Source organism: Brassica napus, chromosome C4, assembly GCF_020379485.1.
Source record: "Brassica napus cultivar Da-Ae chromosome C4, Da-Ae, whole genome shotgun sequence".
In the NCBI taxonomy this organism is placed as follows: domain Eukaryota; kingdom Viridiplantae; phylum Streptophyta; class Magnoliopsida; order Brassicales; family Brassicaceae; genus Brassica; species Brassica napus.
The window spans coordinates 20,393,079-20,404,293 of record NC_063447.1 but is presented as its reverse complement, the minus strand read 5'-3'; the positions used below and the strand labels follow the sequence as shown (position 1 = coordinate 20,404,293).

Genomic DNA, 11,215 nt, shown 5'->3' with positions numbered 1-11,215 from the left:
CCTAGCTCCCTGTGTATTCGATCCCTAAGTACTACAATTGAACCTCTTATTTGAGAGAGTAATTCACTCCTTTTGTTATTTGAGTTATATCAAATTTGGCGCCGTTGTCGGGGACTTGGTGGCTACAACCATTAAGTCTTGCTTCATCAGAATTCTATAGGTAAAGGATTAGAACAAGACTTGGTGGCTACAACCATTAAGGCCTGCTTCACAAATAATCCTAGGATATAGGTCAAAAAGAAGTGAACATAATTTGGTGGCTAAAACCATTAAAGCTTGGTTCATGGAAGCCTGTCCAATCTTGGTCAATGATTTTGCAATATAAGTAGACTTTGACTGAGAGAGAGAATTAGTAGAGAGAGAGGATTAGAACTATTGTTTACCTGCAGGTCCAGATACTTGTTTGAGCATCCTTTCATCCTGTGATCGATACCCCCAAGGTAAAGCCTACACTTTATTTATGTAAGAATTGAGGTTGGTAGAGGGGATTGTCAGACATGATTTGCTAAGTTGTTGACTAGATGAACTTGGTTGCTAGACTAGGATATGGTATAGTGTGCTTCTGAGACTAGGACTGTCTAAGGTGGTTATTCTAAGTTTGAAATTATGTGAGTCCCTGCTGTTTTCAAACCTCTTTCAGAGAGACTGCCTATATGTTTTGCTTGAGGACAAGCAAAATGGTAAGTCTCGGGGAGTTGATAGACCATGGATTTGACCCACTTTCACCCATGGTTTATAAGTGTTGTCTTAACTATTTATTATATTCTAGAGTCTATTTAGCATAATTATAGGATCATGAGTGATTTGGAGGAAAGTGATGATTTTGGAGCGTTTTGGAGATATTTGGATTAAACACCCGAGATAACCATCGAGCTCGACCATCGGTCGACATTGAAGAGGAATAATCGATCGGTGTTCACATCTTGACATCGATCGACAGCGAAGCACGCAGAAAGCCCGTTTGGTCTCAGCCGACTTAGAGCCCAAGTCTTCGCCAATTTACAAGATTACCCATGATGAGTTTTAACCTAATTATATAAGCTTTGCCAACATGTTAGAGGCAAAGTGTGCTTTCTTGTTTTGCTGATTTTACAGCAAAGGTTTTCTAGGATTTTTAGTAAATTGGAGAGAAGATCCAAAGTTACTTGTGATTGGAACTCCAATAATATCTATCAATTATTCTAATGCAGTTTTCATACCTTATTGCTGTCATGAATTACTTTTGCCCATGTCTGAGTAGTTCTCTTGTTAGATTTTAGGGCTTAAATAGGTTATGAGGGATTAGCCCCAACTATATATTGCTAAGTTGTGATATTAATCTTTAGGATTGTCATTAATGCCTGATTCTAGATTAGCTACATAGAACTTGCCTTAGGATTGTTAGATATATAAGCGATAGCTTTCATGTCATTCTGAAACCATTCTAATTGAGCTAAGACTTGCTAGAGTAAGGCGAGAACTGATCTAGTGAGCTTAGTGAGCACATTCAACCCGCGCATTAACGCTTGACCAATAGCGTCGATCGATATTCAAATAGAATAATCGGTCGACGTTTCGAATAGTGCATCGATCGATATTCATATAGAATCATCGGTCGACACTGGTCAATAGACGAACCTAGAAAGCGAGAGTCTAGTGGTTTGTTTATAAGTGTTAAGCTCTTTAATATCATGAATGCAACTTCTTAGGCATCTATAGGATTATAATTCCAAATTTCCTGAATAAAAACCCTAAGTCTAACTATTTCCTTTTAAGCACCAAAACCTCAACCAATCAATCGAGCAATTACTTGCTCAACAACTGCAAATTTACATCTAAATCATTAAACCACCTAGCTTAACAATTCTGATTAGATTCATTAGGTTCCCTAGCTCCTTGTGGATTCGATCCTAAAGTACTACAACTGAACCTCTTATTTGAGAGAGTAATTTACTCCTTAGGGTAATTTGAGTTAGATCAAATTTGGCGCCGTTGCCGGGGACTTGGTGGCTACAACCATTAAGGCTTGCTTCATCAGAATTCTATAGGTAAAGGATTAGAACAAGACTTGGTGGCTACAACCATTAAGGCTTGCTTCACAAATAATCCTAGGATATAGGTCAAAAAGAAGTGAACATGATTTGGTGGCAAAAACCATTAAAGCTTGATTCATGGAAGTCTGTCCAATCTTGGTCAATGATTTTGCAATATAAGCAGACTTTGACTGAGAGAGAGAATTAGTAGAGAGAGAGGATAGGAACTATTGTTTACCTGCAGGTCCAGATACTTGTTTGAGCATCCTTGCATCCTATGATCGATACCCGTAAGGTAAAGCCTACACTTTATTTATGTAAGAATTGAGGTTGGTAGAGGGGATTGTCAGACATGATCTGATAAGTTGTTGACTAGATGAACTTGGTTGCTAGACTAGAATATGGTATAGTGTGCTTCTGAGACTAGGACTATCGAAGGTGTTGATTCTACGTTTGAAATTATGTGAGTCCCTGCTGTTTTCAAACCTCTTTCAGAGAGACTGCCTATGTGTTTTGCTTGAGGACAAGCGAAAGGGTAAGTCTCGGGGAGTTGATAGACCATGGATTTGACCCACTTTTTTTTTTTTTTGTCATCAACTACAGACTCATATTGACTCTGTGAACCACTCTGGTAGATCTTGATCCATGTGAACGACAAACGACGGTTGCTTCCTGGCACTGCGTGCTAGGCTATCCGCTCTTGAATTTTGCGTCCTTGGTACATAGATAATCTCCGACTGTGTGAAAACTTCTTTCAGGGATTTAATATCTTCCAAATAGCTTACAAATGCTGGCAATTCTTCTGGTTCTGAAACCATCTTCACCAACTGAGAACAATCCGTTGCAAATGTAACCTGAAATTGCCGTAAGTTTTTCATGCATTCCATTGCCCAAATTAGTGCTTCCATCTCTGCATGTAAAGGGGATAGACAAGCTCGAACATTCCTTGCTCCTAACAACCCATTAAAACCTTCTAGAGTACTCAGCCAACCTTGCCCATAGAAAGCATCATTCTCTTTCCAGGATCCATTTGTAAAACACCATCTCCCTGGAATTGATGGGGGAGTCGTAACCTCAACTTGGGACGCTGTCCTGGTCTCGGTCATTACCTGTGCATCAGCCCAAAGTCTTGACTCTGTTTCTGCCAATTTGAGGGTGTCCATTGGTTCCATGTCCAAATTGCTAAAAAAATTATTGTTTCTTCCTTTCCAAATATACCAAAGAATCCATGCAAATTGATGATCCTCCATCGGTGGGGAGACTCTCCAGAAGAGGTGATCCATATTTGTGAACAGAGAGGTCGTTGGGAACATGGCTGGATTTGATGGTATCTTGGAGAGAGCCCAAACCTGAAGTGCTGGAGGATATTCAAAAAACACATGGTTGATCGATTCCTCATCCGCTCCGCAACGGGCACAACATATATCTCCTTGTATTCCTCTCGCTTTCAGATTCTTTTTGACTGCTATACAACCTGTAACCAATTGCCATAGAAAATGTTTTAACTTGGGAGGACACCGTATTTTCCAGCAGAAAGCCTTCAAAGCATCAACTGTGGGTCCAAACAGTAAAGGTGGTCTCTCCCTATCTGGATAAATCCGTTCAACCTGATATCCTGATTTAACCGTATACCTCCCATTGTTTGTGAAATGCCATCCATCCCTGCCCACCATCTGAGATTTACTCAGTGGTATACTTTCTATAATCTTCACATCTTGGGGATCCATCAAAGCCCTGAGTGCATGCGAGTTCCATGTCCGCGAAGTAGAGTCAATAAGAGAATCCACTGTAAGATTTGGGTCGAAAATATGTTGATTTTTATTTGCTGGTCTCGGGCGAGTGGTTGGGAGCCATGGATCATTCCATACAGATATAGATGATCCTGATCCCACCCATTTGATTAGTCCTTTGCTTACCAGAGATCTAGCAGAAACGATACTCCGCCAGCCATATGACGGAGAATAAGAGCAAATCGGTTCCAGGGGTGATGCATTCCTGTAATACCGTCCCTTGAAAACCCGGGAAAATAAAGTATTTGGCTTCTCGATCAGACGCCACAGCTGTTTACCAAGCATTGCTGTGTTAAAATCCGTAATATCCTTAAAACCTAGACCCCCATCTTCCTTATCAAGACACACTTTATCCCATGATTTCCAGTGCATACCCCTTGTCCTTCCCCCTGGACTCCACCAAAATTGTGCGACCGCGGTCGTCAGTTTTTTAGTTGTTGCCTTAGGTAGCCGGTAGCAGGATATCACATGGTTTGGTAATGCCGTCACCACGGATTTAATAATCACCTCATTTCCCCCCTTTGTAAAAAACTTAAAAGTCCATCCATTAACTCTATTATTTAGCCGGTCCTGCACAAAGCTAAAAACTTGTATCTTGGATCCTCCCAAATTTTCTGGAAGGCCTAGATAAGATCCCATACCTCCAAGATTCTGGATTCCCAATATATCTCGTAACTCCTGTCTAGCTGAGTCCTCAATATTGTGCCCAAACTGGATAGAGGACTTGTCAAAATTTATAAGCTGACCAGATACAACCTCATATTCCTTTAAGATCCTAAGGATAGTATGGCATTCCTCTTTTATAGCTTTACAGAAAAAAGACTATCATCCGCAAAAAGCAAATGAGATATCGATGGACATGCTCGAGCTACCTTCATTCCCGTTAAAAGTTTTCCTCTTTCCGCTTTTTTAATGTTTGCTATTAAAGCCTCAGTACACAGAATAAATAAATAAGGTGATAAAGGATCCCCTTGTCGTAAACCCCTCTGTGGGACGATAAGACCCCGGGGTTGTCCATTAAGGAGGACCCGATATTGAACCGATGATATACATTCCATCATTAATGTAATCCAATGAAGATCAAAACCCATCTTCTGTAGGAGAGCCTTTATAAAATCTCATTCCACTCTATCATAAGCTTTACTCATATCCGTTTTAATTGCCATATATTTTCCCTTGCACGCCTTATTCGTCCGTAATCCATGAAACATTTCCTGAGCAATAAGAATATTATCAGATATTAACCTTCCTGACACAAAAGCCGACTGGGTTTCTGAGATGAGGGAAGGTAAACATATCTTCAATCTCTGACACAGAACCTTCGAAATAATTTTGTACCCAACATTACCCAAACTAATCGGCCTCAATTCGGTCATTCTTGTAGGCCTCTCCGTTTTTGGAATCATACAAATATTAGTAATATTTAATTTCGGATCCAAATTTCCAGTTACCAAAAAATTATTCACCATGTCCACCAAATCCTTCTTAATAATATGCCAGGAGTGTTGAAAGAAAAGAGCTGTCATACCATCCGGTCCTGGTGCCTTTTCTGGATGCATCATAAACAGGGCTTCTTTGACCTCGTTCTCTGACGCTACCCGCAGCAGACATTGGTTCATCTGTGGAGTAATACCCGGTGATACCTCTGTGAGAAAGTCATCAAACTCCGTTGGGGAAGTAGTAGTAAAAAGCTCTTCGAAATAGCCCACTGCTACTTTTTCCACACCCATATCTTCCGTAATCCAATTTCCCAAAGCATCATATAAACCTACGATCCGATTACGTACCCGTCGTTGCTTGGTCAAAGCATGATAGAATTTTGTATTGAGATCCCCAGATGTGTACCACGTATTTCTACTTTTCTGGTGCCAATACTCTTCTTCATCTTTATATGCATCTTGTAACTTCTTTGAGACCTTGAAAATATCTTCCTGAGACCTAGAATTATCTGTTTGTACCTTTTCAAGAGCTTTCTGTAACTCAGAAATTTTATCCTTTCCATAAGGAGGATTATTTTTCCGCCATTTAGCAATTTCGTGTCTACAATTACTAATTTTTTTCCACGATCCCAGTTTCTCTTGTTGCACTATAAACTGACCAGCCCGTTGTAATTGATTCCAAAAGACCTTCTTGTCCAATCCATCGTTTATCAAAACGAAATTGCCCTTTTCTCCTAGTGAATTTATCATCCAGATAAGCCACTATTGGACGATGATCAGAAGCCACTAACCCTAAATATTCTGTATAAGAACATGGGAACAGAGTATGCCATTCTTCATTCGCTAAAGCTCGATCTAGACGACATCTTACCGTAAATGCCCCTTTTCCTTTCCCCCTTCTCCCTTGCCATGAGATTTTATTTCCCCGAGCCGAAAATTCTAATAAGCCAGTATTCCTTATCATATTATTAAAAGGAATAAAAGAATCTGCACTCCTCAGAGATCCTCCATCCTTTTCATGATTTCCCGTAATCTCATTTAAATCCCCAATAATAAACCAGGGTTCCGAACGCGCAGGCCCATATCTCGTCAAACGTTCCGATAATTGTTCCCTTAACTTTGGGACAGGGTCACCATACACAAACGTAAGATAGACCGTCTTTCCGTTAGTCACTGCTTCCACATCTATCATTCTATTACTAGAATATAATACTTGTGCCTGAGATTCATTGTTGTAAAAAAGCGGTAAACCACCACTCCTTCTCACTGGATCAACCGTGAACAAATTATCAAATCCAATATGTGCTTGAAAAGCTTGAACAAATTCCGTTTCTTGTTTTGTTTCAGATAAAAACAAAAAATCTGGTTTATGTTTATACCATATTTCCCTTAGGTAGCTCATAGTCCACTTACTTCCCATACCTCTACAATTCCAACTAAGCACTCTCATTTAACAATATAAATAATACTCCCAAGAGCATGCGAATTTGAGTTTGATAATACTCTGAAGTCCCAACCTCCAAAAAAACAATAAGCCACCAAACGTCCAAAAATAACCGACATAGTGAACACCTTTAATATGAAAATAATAATATAATCTTGCCCCCATCCAAGTATATATATTATTTTCAGTTCGACCTTATCCTTTAAATTGGATCCAAGAAAAACCATAATAAAAAAAGCGGCTATATAAGTTATGTTTTTCACGTAAAACAGAAATAAATCTGTGTAAACTCCGGACACGTATACAGTAACTGAAACGTATGTTCCCAAATTGAAACTTCTTAACCTTTCCAAAGAAACAAACTGCAGCTGGTTTAAAGAGACCAGCCACAAGCCTCGAGTCCATCCAACAAGAACATTCTGTTCTGTCGCAAACTCCAACCCAACACCAACAAACCACATAGAGACCAACTCTTCTGATAATAGTTCCAGATCACTTCCATGATCATCAACATGCATAAATAATAAACACAGATCACTTCTCTCCAACAATCTCAAACCAATCCAAGAACCAAAACCAATAATTTTATTCCATCCATTCCAATCACCAAGCAAGCTACAACTTAATAAAAACCCTTTTGAAACCCAAACAAACCATATAAAGCTTAAACTGCTCGTAGAGCTTACTGAAACAAAACAAAAAACAGAAAAAAAAAAACCAAACAACCCCATAACATAGCTATCTTCCAATCACGCTGATCCATAAAACGTTTTAAGGCTTGGGAAGCTGTTTCGGGTATGAGGAACCCTTCTCTTCCACCTGCTTAGTGCCCCCACCCTTACGGAGACTCTGTTTAGCTGCAGCACGCTTGCGAGGCGACAGGAGGACTTGAGCGAACTTGGAATTGTTTCCAACAGCAACTGAGAACAAAGGCTTACGCAGCCCCGGCTTCTTCTCCACCACCGTTGCCCCCTTACCCTCTCCAATCTCTCCAGCCATATCATCTTCGACAACTTCTTTTGCCTCCACCTGTTCTACCTGATCCATATCTTTTCCTTCTCCATCTGTAAGATTCTGAAACTCATCATCAAGCTCCAGACCCGAACCTATCTCCTTCCTAGTGTGATGATTCTCACCCAGTTCCATTCCCACCTCTCCAGACAAAGCTAAATCCGCAATAATCTTATCCTTATCCAGCATATTAGTTTCATCTTCTAAAAACTCGCTAACCAGATCCAAACCATTTTCTAACTCTCCCGTAATTAAATTTACCTGATCAGGATCACCGGGGAGTGGAGATGTCTCCTGTACAGGTCCCGGTGGAAAAATCTCCACATCTTGCAACCTCCCCCTATCACTCCCATCAAACCTTATTTCTCCTTCTTCACGTGGCTCCTCTCTGTTCCTGCTCACCGTACTTCTTTCACCTCGTGGTGGGGTTCTTTCTCCACGCATTGCACGAGATGGTCGACTCCTCTCCTCCTCTAAATGTCGTCTTGTTTGTTCCCACCGAGAGTTGCGGTTCCTGGAGCCTCCGTCCTCAAGTTTGTTGTGATTGCGGTTTGAGAAGGATCTTTTACTTCCTCGTTCCGACACCCGTTCCCACCTTGATTCTTGTTCCTCGTACATCTTTCCTTTCCCCTTACCTTGGTATCTCCTTGTATCCTTGTCATTCTCTTGATGAGTCCCCTCTCCATTGATCACGACTCCCTTATAACTCCTTGCTCGATCATCCTTTCTGACAGCAGCACCCTCCCTGCCCTCCTTCTTCTTCTCCGGGTTTGGATTCAAAGGGCAGCTCCCCAAATCATGGCAAAGATTGAGACAGAGAGAGCAGTGCCCAAACAACTTTTCAAACTTTAACGTGACAAGAGCCTCCTCTTCCTCATAGTATTCTCCACCTTTGAAATCAACCGTTGTCTCAAAACACAACTCCTTGCATCCATCTATGATCACCCGCATCTTTCCATAATCGAGATCCACATCTGTAGTCTCACCAATAGCATCGCCAATGCTCTGGAACGTTGGAGTTGACCAAAACTCTGTGGGGACACCCTCAATCTTGATCCAAAAAGGGATCTCTGAAGGAAAGTCTCTCATCATCTTTGGTTGCCACCTAGCGAGCGCTATCATCCAATAATCGAAATGATATGGCTGCATCTCCAATACCGCCAGAATGTCTTCCTCTTTATCAAAATGAAACTGGAACCGTCCCATTCCCAGGTCCGCTCCCACCACTCTCTCTTCCACCTTCCAAATTTTCGGTAACATCACCAGCAGAGCCGCGCCATCTTGCTTCGCCGGATTCATACATCTCCCGATCAGAGTCTTCGAGTAACTCTTAACCAGATCAGAGTTGTCAAAATGAGGAATAGAGATCTTCAACCGCTTACGATTCCCCTACCCATCCTTCCCATCACCACTCTTTCCGATAAGCTGCGACTGAGACATGATCGCCAAAGCCAAGAACAAGAAAAAAGAACAGTTTAGATCGTATGCTATTATAGAAGAAACTTTGATGCTTCTGAAGAATAAATCCCAGTTCCTTATATACTGACACACAGAGCTCAACTCATTACTCCATAATCCTAATACATTAATTGATTCGACATATCTTTAAACAATCATTAAAGAATCTGTTCTGACATCCCAAAACACCAAATAAGATCCTATCGAGAAGCCAAGTATCCATTGTATCATTAGCATATCGCATAATGATATTTTGACTTTCTATAACAGACGGCAGAGATCTCGTTATGATGAAAACGAAATTCATACCTCTGGATTCTTTTGTTCGATCCTCTGGATTCCGCATCCACTCCGGTACTCTGCAGTGTCTGCAGATCGGTGTAAGTAGACTCCCGATCGTCTCCTTATTCTTTCCTTGTGACTGGAACGGATTCATCTTGAGCTTGACGAGATGCTCAGCGAAAAGGGCTCCTAGGTTGGGCCATGTGTCGTCTGTGGGCTCCGTGATACACCATGGATTTGACCCACTTTCACCCATGGTTTATAAGTGTTTTAATAACTATTTTTTATATTCTAGAGTCTATTTAGCATATTTATAGAATCAGGAGTGATTTGGAGGAAAGTGATGATTTTGGAGCGTTTTGGAGATATTTGGAGTAAGCACCCGAGATAACCATCGAGCTCGACCATCGGTCGACATTGAAGAGGAATAATCGATCGATGTTCACATCTTGACATCGATCGACAGCAAAGCACGCAGAAAGCCCATTTGGTCTCAGCCGACTTAGAGCCCAAGTTTTTGCCAATTTACAAGATTACCCCTGATAAGTTTTAACATAATTATATAAGCTTTGCCAACATGTTAGAGGCAAAGTGTGCTTTCTTGTTTTACTGATTTTACAGCAAAGGTTTTCTAGGATTTGTAGTAAATTGGAGAGAAGATCCAAAGTTATTTGTGATTGAAACTCCATTAATATCTATCAATTATTCTAATGCAGTTTTCATACCTTATTGCTGTCATGATTTATTTGGTCATGTCTGAGTAGTTCTCTTGTTAGATTTTAGGGTTTAAATAGGTTACGAGGGATTAGCCCCAACTATATATTGCTAAGTTGTGATATTAATTTTTAGGATTGTCATTAATGCCTGATTCTAGATTAGTTACCTAGAACTTGCCTTAGGATTGTTAGATATATAAGCGATAGCTTTCATGTCATTCTGAAACCATTCTAATTGAGCTACGACTTGCTAGAGTAAGGCGAGAACTGATCTAGTGAGCTTAGTGAGCACATTCAACCCGCGCATTAACGCTTGACCAATAGCGTCGATCGATATTCAAATAGAATAATCGGTCGACGTTTCGAATAGTGCATCGATCGATATTCATATAGAATCATCGGTCGACACTGGTCAATAGACGAACCTAGAAAGAGAGAGCCTAGTGGTTTGTTTATAAGTGTTAAGCTCTTTAATATCATGAATGCAACTTATTAGGCATATATAGGATTATAATTCCAAATTTCCTGAATAAAAACTCTAAGTCTAACTATTTCCTTTTAAGCACCAAAACCTCAACCAATCAATCGAGCAATTACTTGCTCAACAACTGCAAATTTACATTTAAATCATTAAACCACCTAGCTTAACAATTCTGATTAGATTCATTAGGTTCCCTAGCTCCCTGTGGATTCGATCCTAAAGTACTACAACTGAACCTCTTATTTGAGAGAGTAATTTACTCCTTAGGGTAATTTGAGTTATATCAAATTTGGCTCCGTTGCCGGGGACTTGGTGGCTACAACCATTAAGGCTTGCTTCATCAGAATTCTATAGGTAAAGGATTAGAACAAGACTTGGTGGCTACAACCATTAAGGCTTGCTTCACAAATAATCCTAGGATATAGGTCAAAAAGAAGTGACCATGATTTGGTGGCTAAAACCATTAAAGCTTGATTCATGGAAGTCTGTCTAATCTTGGTCAATGATTTTGCAATATAAGCAGACTTTGACTAAGAGAGAGAATTAGTAGAGAGAGAGGATAGGAACTATTGTTTACCTGCA

At 40.4% G+C, this 11,215-nt stretch overlaps 1 protein-coding gene across 1 annotated transcript; it reads right to left on the bottom strand.

Moving 5' to 3' along the window:
• Positions 1-7,253: 7,253 nt before the first annotated feature.
• Positions 7,254-9,607, bottom strand: LOC125585301. The gene is made up of 2 exons (XM_048754095.1): positions 9,464-9,607; positions 7,254-9,127 (listed from the first exon to the last, which is right to left on the bottom strand). The coding sequence occupies exon 2, from the start codon at positions 8,993-8,995 to the stop codon at positions 7,457-7,459; it is 1,539 nt and encodes a 512-aa protein (XP_048610052.1). The 5' UTR covers positions 8,996-9,127; positions 9,464-9,607; the 3' UTR covers positions 7,254-7,456.
• Positions 9,608-11,215: the final 1,608 nt, after the last annotated feature.